The following is a 7,661-nucleotide window of genomic DNA, read 5'->3' on the forward strand; positions in this document are numbered from 1 at the left end:
TTTTTTTTTTTTTTTTTTTCTTTTGTTCTTTCCCAGTCCCGGTCCCAGCTGGGATCGCCACCGGAAAGGAAAAGTGGGAGGTTCTTGTTTCTTACACCAATTTTAGGTTTCTCCAACCGTAAACAAGTTTCTTAAGAAGGGGCTATTTATATAAATTGGAAACCATCCCCAATGGACGTTGCTACCCATAGAAATACCACATCTATAAATCTAATTGTAACAAAGAAAGAAAACTTGCCAAGAATAGAGATGAAGGCCTAGTTCCAGTAAGATGGCGACAAGGGTGGTCATAAAATGGCGAAGAAAGATTCTATAAAAACATACAAAAGAATAATTAAACAAGAAACAGATCATCTATCAGTTTAATCGGTTAAAAGATATAAAAGAACAGAAATATTTCCAGTTCAATTAGCAAAATGGCGACATGGGTAGTAATGAAATGGCAAAAGAAGATCAAAACTCACAAGAGAAAGGAAACAAAAACACCTAATCCATAAGTTTAATCGATAAAACATATAAAAGAACAGAAATCAAGCTTGATCAACTAGCAAGAACGTAAGAAATGAAGGCGAAAACTCACAAAAGAGAGGGAAAAGAAGACGAATACTTGGGAGTTGCTACGTGCCGCTATCGATTCAAAAAGAGACCACAGAGCACCACGCGGAGGTGTGTTGGAGTCAGAACTGTGTCATCAGATATATATATATATATATATATATATATATCTGTTGAAAGAAGCGGTGAGAAGAAGGAAATGCACTAGGAGAGGGAAGGAGCAAAGAATGTGTGCCCTAATTCGTTCCCACAATCCAATTGAGGGCATAAGCTTCGCGTGAGTGGCGGCGGTTATATCGGTTCGTCACGGTTCGGTTCGAGGCTGAACCATCCGAACCGAACCACTCGCGACTGAGATAGATCCGGCGGCGGCGGCGGCGGCGGCGAAAATAGGGAACGCGATGAGGCAGCAAAGAGCGGCGAAGAGGAGAAAGGCGGCAACAACGGGGAAGAGAGAGCAGAGAAGGACAGAGCTGAGACCTAGGAAGTTACCGTCAGGACACAGTAAAACTTTCCTCTTTTTTACTTCTTATTTCAATTCTTTTATCTTAGTTAAAAAAAAAATTTATATTATTGGAGATCGAAGATGAAATTTTTCACGGAGAATTTGTGGAGATTGATTGCCCGAGTAGATTCTATGGCGATCGTATATTTCCACTACCTATCCCGTCAGAGAACTGTGACAATCCGCTAAAAAGATACTTTTGAAAAAGAAATGTAATTTAAAATAGAAAAGCGTAAAATTAGAAGATATATGTCCTATTAACGACGTCATGTTGTTAAATCTAAGATGGGTTGAGTTGGGTTACCGAATTATTCTTTGAAAAAAAAAATAATGGTAGAAGAGATAAACAAGTTATGTCCCACCGCTAGCAAGCACTCCAGGACCTGCCAACGCTCATGTAAACTCGGGTCGGTCCTCCAATCATCCAACTAGAGAGGTAGATAACAAGGCCACCTTCACAACCTTCTCCCTTTTGTCCCTATGTTGTAGTAACGTAAGGCGATTCGCTTGAGTAGCTCAACTGCCCCTTAGCTCATGCTCATGACGCGCTACAGAACCTCCATCGTATCGGGGGATATTGTCCTCTTTAGGCGTTCATTTTCGAGTTTTTGCTCAAGGTTTTCACACCCTTATAAATAATGTTTCGTTCTCCTTTCCATTGTTCTCCTCACCAACTGACATACAATCTCACAATCTACCTTCTTTTGTAGCCCACAATCTACCTTCTTTTGTAGCCCAGCATCCTCATTGACACTCGTTCCCCTCTCCAATCGATATAGGATCTCACGAGTTAGAATGAATCATTCTAGTACCTCTTAAATTTTAAACGCTTACTTTTCTTTAAAATCAGGATCTAAACTCGTTGGAGATTCAAAGATACAGGTACCGAAAGCTCCACAATTATTCTCGCACAATAAGCTCTATACTTAACACAACTTTACTCTCTACCTTAACTTGATCACTCGATCATAATACTATCATTCTCAAAATGTCACAAAATCAAAACACCACACAAAATTCCCTTAAATACAAAGTAACTAAGAGGCCAGAAATTACACTACAAATTATTTACCTTCACTTCTAAGCCATAAATAAGCTAAAAAAAGAAATGTGATCTGAAGCACTTAACAGCAGCCCTTTGATCAAACATTGTGGGGAAAGATTGGACAAATCTTAACCAAACATTGTAGAACAAGAACAAGATCATATCATAAAGTGGAGGCAGCAACTCACCTCACCAGCCCTTTGATCAGAGCTTTTGTTCTTTCATACTTCGACCAAAAGGCCGCCATTGAAACCCACCTTCTGAATCCCATCTATTTTCAGCTACATGATTGGTGACAAATGGGGAACTCATTCTACCATTGCTTATGGTTCTTCTTATACTCTCTAAACTGCACAGAGCATAGCATGAATTTCCATATAATTTGTTGGAATACTCGAATGATCCAACTTCGGCCACAGCACGAACTTATCAGAGAGTTAGTTCATCAACTTTTGTGGTTTATGGCCTAATTATCGCCATTAGAAGCGAGAATATCCACATTAACTAACTGCAGCGTCGGATTCATTAGCTTCACCATCGCTCTGATATACGAAAAGATGGATAGGAATAACAGACACCAAAACAGTATTAAAATGTATGGAAGTATGATATTATTTAACTATCGAGTCTTTCTTAACTCTATTTAAATGTCTACCTGTTCGGTATCCTTCACGGAGAGTTCTTGAACTCCGGCGTTCGAAACCTTGGAAAGATCCCTCAAAATTCCCTATAGCATCCAATGTTCACTAGTTAGAACTTGAGGCCATTGACAAGTCGTCGAACATTTAGTTTGCTACAACAGGTAATATATCTCGGTGAATCGCAATCGAAAAGCTCATTTGAAATGTTGTGGGAAAAAACAGACGTACTCTATGAACTTAACTATCTACTGCAGATTTCCCTATTGCATTCGAAGTTCACTAATGAGAACTCGAGGCCATTGACAAGTCGTCAAACATTTAGTTTGCTACAACAGCTAATGTATCACTGTGAATCGCAATCGAAAAGCTCATTCGAAAAATTGTGGGAAAAAACAGATATACTCTATGAACTGGTGTGGTGGAACTCAATAGTCAAGAACGAAGTTAAATATCTCGGGCAACCGGTTGCATCCAAGTCTTTCTACTGGCATACAGGAAAAGATTCACAAAGAAAGAAACCATCTCGAGGTTCGGTTCCTATTGGCATTCCTTCCTGACCAATGAAAATCTAAAATCCAAGAATGATCTGCAAAACTAACTTAAAACCATCATCAACCAGCTGAAAGCATCTCCTAAATCAAAACCACGGGCCTAGCACAGGTGTCTTTGATAATGAAATGTTAAACAACATACTTCGCTCCCATCACTTGTCTCCAAATAATTATGCAAGTTTCAGCCCGAGACAACAGTAAAGGACTCGATTTCATGGACGATGTTAAATCACCTAAAGGACTCGATTTCATGGACGATGTTAAATCACCTAAAGGACTCGATTAACAAACCTTATTGGCCCACTTGAGCCCACATGCATTGCACAGAGTCCTAGGGCCAGCAGGCCCACGACGCATCATCGGAGTAGATTTTGAACTGGTTCCACAATGTGTACATCTGTAAACAATAATGAAAGACATTATTAGGAAAACAAATCACTGAATTTGTTCCAGTATGAATGAGAATTGAGAATTTTTCTATTCCTTCTAGAATTTTGGTATTCCAGTTGGATGCAAAACCAACTCGCAACTCAAGCGTATATTATCGTCACAGGAGAAAGTGAACGTGCTGGAGAGTAAGGTGACAAATTGATGAGCCTCAGACTACCAGCAGGGTCCTTCAAAGTTAGAAAATGGGACTTGTGAGGATCGATCAATACTTACGAGGCTTCCAACAAGCCATCATCGTGTCCAGGATCCAACGTTTGAGACAAAAGTGAAGATGAGCCCACTTCATCTGCATTAGCTTTAGAGGATATAAACTGGCCCTTCTTCCGCTGCATTCTGATGAATCCAGACAAGAGTTGTTAGAACATGTCTCGACAACAAAATGATTTTTTCGGTCCTTTGATGATTTGAGCATTTGACTAGAGCTAGTTTAAATTCTTGAATTGTCACATGCTGAGCACTACAAACAATAAGAATGGAATAATGCAATAAAGTAACTTAGTTTATATAACTCTGGATGATGAAGGAGACGAATATATCACGTTGAATTGCATACAACAGAAACAACATTGAATTGATTAAAAGAAATCTTTCGAAGTACACTAAAGATATGCTTTTTGCACTATATCATCACAGTTATAAATTCATCTCTCTTTTTCTGAAAGTTATTAGAAATATATATATATATATATATAAGATTAAAGAAAGTTATTCCTATCAACTTCCATCTTCTTCAGATATGTAATTTCCTTTCTATTAGCAGCTCTTATTTTCTTTATTTCAAGTAAAAAAAACTTAAATATTATGAGCAGCCCATCGTACATCTATAACACCTCTAAGTTACATCAATAAAGCATTTTTCCCAAGTCAGAAATGTAACAACCCAAGCCCATCGCTAACAGATATTGTCCATTTGGCCCATTACGTATTACCGTCAGCCTCACGAAGTCGGTTATCGAGCAGTGTGCCAGCGTTGAACGTTGGGACCCCAAGGAGAGTGGATTGTGACATCCTACATTGGTTGGAGAGGGAAACAAAGCTCTCTTTACAAGAGTGTAGAAATTTTTTCCTAACAGACGCGTTTTAGAACTTTGAGGGGAAGCCAAGAGGGAAAGCCCAAAGAGGACAATATTTGTTAGCGGTGGGCTTGGGTTGTTACAAGAAACTTCCTTCACCATTCCTCATCTGAAGATCTAAAATTGAAACACTACCTGCCTCAAAAACTAATGTTTTAGAAAATCCCATTTGACCACAACCAAGATCAGAGACAATCCACAAAATTATAATATAGCTGTTTCACACTATCCTATCCCTGCTGTTTTCTATTTGTTGATTCTACTTAATATACTGATAGGCCCCAATCACTGAAGTGTATGCTGGTAAACGAGGAAAGGGTGAGACATGTAGGATGATGTCATAGTTTGTGCACAACTCAAGCGTATTAGTTAGTAAGGCTGACAGATAGGGAATATAGAGAGGAGTGAGAGTCTGGCAAAGGATATGTAACAGCCCAAGTCCACCGCTAGCAGATATTGTCCTTTTTGGGCTTTCCCTTTCGGGCTTCCCCTCAAGATTTTTAAAACACGTCTGCTAGGGAGAGGTTTCCACACCCTTATAAAGAATGTTTCGTTCTCCTCCCCAATTGATGTGGGATCTCATAGGATATCTTTTTGGTAATTTTTTACTTAGATCTCTGAGTGAGAGCGGGAGAGGAAGGGAGCGCTCCCTTGACTTAACTTCAACCATCTAATAAATAAATAAACAGGTATCTATTTATAAGTTATACCTGAGTGCAACTTCTTTTCGCACGGTGTAACGAATTTTCTTCTCAAAACACCTTTCTTTTCTCTTCTCCCTAAACCTATTCAATGAAGCAGCTCTTTGTGGTTGAACCGATCTGACAGGAAAGCCATTGGTACCCTGTAAGAATTAGAACAAAAGTTAACTGAGGTAGGAAATCAAGAACACCAGATGGTTTCAATCAATACACCATTAAAATAATAATGTGCACGTATACCTGTTGGTTGACGGGAACGCTTCCAACAGCAGGAATCCCAGAAGGAATTTCATATCCACCTAAAAGCAAAAGCACGGCTTGCACCTGTCAAATTTAACCACGAAAAACTTAAAACCCCTCGTGTTCGTATTCATGTACTCAAACCTCAAAACAACTCCTTCATAATAGTATGGCATGGCATGGCATATACGTATACTTCGCACCAAATCCTTCCTAAATCTATCTTGATCGTATTCATGTACTCGAACCTCAAAACAACTCCTTCATAATAGTATGGCATGGCATGGCATATACGTGTACTTCGCACCAAATCCTTCCTAAATCTATCTTGATCATATTCATGTACTCGAACCTCAAAACAACTCCTTCATATAGTATGGCATGCCATGGCATATATGTACACTTCGCACCAAATCCTTCCTACATCTAATTTGACAACAGTAGTATTCAGTTCAACTGGCACAATCTGTTCATTTATCATCATATTCCTTTCTTCTTTTTCAATCATATTTCAAAAGAAAAAACTTTCCATTCATCATCCAAATGTTCCAACAATACAGCAACACAACACAGTTAGGTCCCTGTAGGAAACTAGAACAGGGTTTTAAAATTATACCCATTCTCTAACAATTCAGAAAATCCTTTAAACCAACAATATTACATTTTACAAAATCCCTCCCCAATTTGAATGAGCTTGAAGTTGAATGCCATAACGAAGCATTGAGTCAAATTGTTCAAAGTTCATCAAATTGTTCGCGAATTAGCCAAACCCAGCTTCAAATACTATATATCTTCAGTAAGTAGAAGAGTAATTACACAAATAGCGCATAATTTACGAAGAGTATGGACACCCAATTGAAAACCAAACCTTGTCCGGCGATACAGAGTCAAAAGCGTAAACCTCCCCGCGGAACGATAGCGTAAGTTGGTCAGCACCACCGTTTCCAGTCAAAGGGTTGTAATCGGAGCCGGAAACATACGACGAAGGAACAATGTCCTGGACTCGGTTCATTCCCCCAGAATCTTCGAAGCGCATCTGAGGATTGTCCATGGACTCTTCCCCGACAGTAATGTCGTCACCTTCATCGCCAACTCGGTTCTGAATGCTATCCAAAACCCGGCCACCGTTGTTCACGACGGCGGAACCGTACATCGCATCTTGGAAATTGGAATCCGGCATTTCTTCAAGAATTACATAGGAAGGCCAAGAACACGCTAATTTAACAAGGAACCAAAAAATTCCAGAAACTTATTGACCAAACACGACGGACGATCGAAAAGGTCAGCAGAAAAATTCTCTAGGAGAAACAGACAATTCAAAGCCCTGGATTTCAAATTCCGAACAGGATAGCTCAACAAAAAGAAAGGGGAATTAATCAACCCCGCCCAGTAACACAAAAGAAACTGGAATTCAAGTAAAAGCAAGCGATTCCAAATCCAAATTCAATCCCGAAAAATGCAACAAAAAATTCAAGTAAAGTAAACCCTAGAAAATCCAAGTAGAAGGGTGAAGAAGAAAGAAGAGTGAAAGTGAAAAGCGTTGGACAAAAAAAATCAGCAGGAAGAGGATAATCGAAGATTGATATGGAAAATTGGGAATCTAAATTTTCATATGGAAAAAGGAGGAAGATAACATGGGCTGGAAAATGACCTTGAATTTGGGGGTTTTTACGGTTGATGCCACTCCACTTCACTTCAAGGTCGCCGGAATGATAGAAAACCGGCGGCGAAACAGCGCCGGCGAGACGACGAAAAGCAGAAATGGGGAAGAAGGTGCTGCAACAAAGGGTTGCTTCATCTTGATCTTACTTGCAGATCCAGTGGTGGTGGAAGCATTCATTTCAACGTATGCCATTTTTTTTTTTTTTTTTTTTTAATATTTCTCTAAATTCAACCATTA

At 39.3% G+C, this 7,661-nt stretch overlaps 2 protein-coding genes across 9 annotated transcripts in view; both read right to left on the bottom strand.

Annotated features, from left to right (window-relative positions):
• LOC111455106 (dehydrodolichyl diphosphate synthase 6) overlaps positions 1-1,268 on the bottom strand; it is a 4,554-nt gene extending 3,286 nt beyond the window's left edge. For 3 of the 7 annotated variants that reach the window (XR_002712538.1, XR_002712534.1, XM_023096641.1), the window contains exon 1: positions 581-1,267. The gene's annotated coding sequence lies outside the window, so the exon portion shown is untranslated. Of the gene's footprint in view, positions 1-238; positions 311-575 lie in introns of all 7 variants that reach the window. The other 4 variants (XR_002712537.1, XR_002712535.1, XR_002712539.1 and 1 more) reach the window with 4 other exon arrangements.
• Positions 1,269-1,963: 695 nt separating this feature from the next.
• On the bottom strand, positions 1,964-7,607 carry LOC111455555 (GATA transcription factor 24-like). Of its 2 annotated transcripts, none has more exons than XM_023097266.1 (8): positions 7,413-7,607; positions 6,630-6,943; positions 5,762-5,845; positions 5,531-5,664; positions 3,961-4,080; positions 3,589-3,694; positions 2,761-2,832; positions 1,964-2,647 (listed from the first exon to the last, which is right to left on the bottom strand). In XM_023097266.1, the coding sequence occupies exons 2-8, from the start codon at positions 6,939-6,941 to the stop codon at positions 2,606-2,608; spliced, it is 870 nt and encodes a 289-aa protein (XP_022953034.1). In that variant the 5' UTR covers positions 6,942-6,943; positions 7,413-7,607; the 3' UTR covers positions 1,964-2,605. The 2 variants fall into 2 exon arrangements, with proteins under 2 accessions (XP_022953034.1, XP_022953033.1); XM_023097265.1 differs by having other exon boundaries at positions 6,630-6,976.
• Positions 7,608-7,661: the final 54 nt, after the last annotated feature.

This window comes from Cucurbita moschata, unplaced genomic scaffold, assembly GCF_002738365.1.
Source record: "Cucurbita moschata cultivar Rifu unplaced genomic scaffold, Cmos_1.0 Cmo_Scf00017, whole genome shotgun sequence".
In the NCBI taxonomy this organism is placed as follows: Eukaryota; Viridiplantae; Streptophyta; class Magnoliopsida; order Cucurbitales; family Cucurbitaceae; genus Cucurbita; species Cucurbita moschata.

What these genes read in the sequence shown, in the direction of transcription:
- LOC111455555 (XM_023097266.1), bottom strand. Translation starts at nt 6,941, where the DNA reads ATGCCGGATTCCAATTTCCAAGATGCGATGTACGGTTCCGCCGTCGTG. An exon ending in GCGTTCCCGTCAACCAACAG is followed by an intron (nt 5,665 to 5,761) that starts GTATACGTGCAC and finishes TAATTCTTACAG; the next exon opens with GGTACCAATGGCTTTCCTGT. An exon ending in CGAAAAGAAGTTGCACTCAG is followed by an intron (nt 4,081 to 5,530) that starts GTATAACTTATA and finishes TGGATTCATCAG; the next exon opens with AATGCAGCGGAAGAAGGGCC.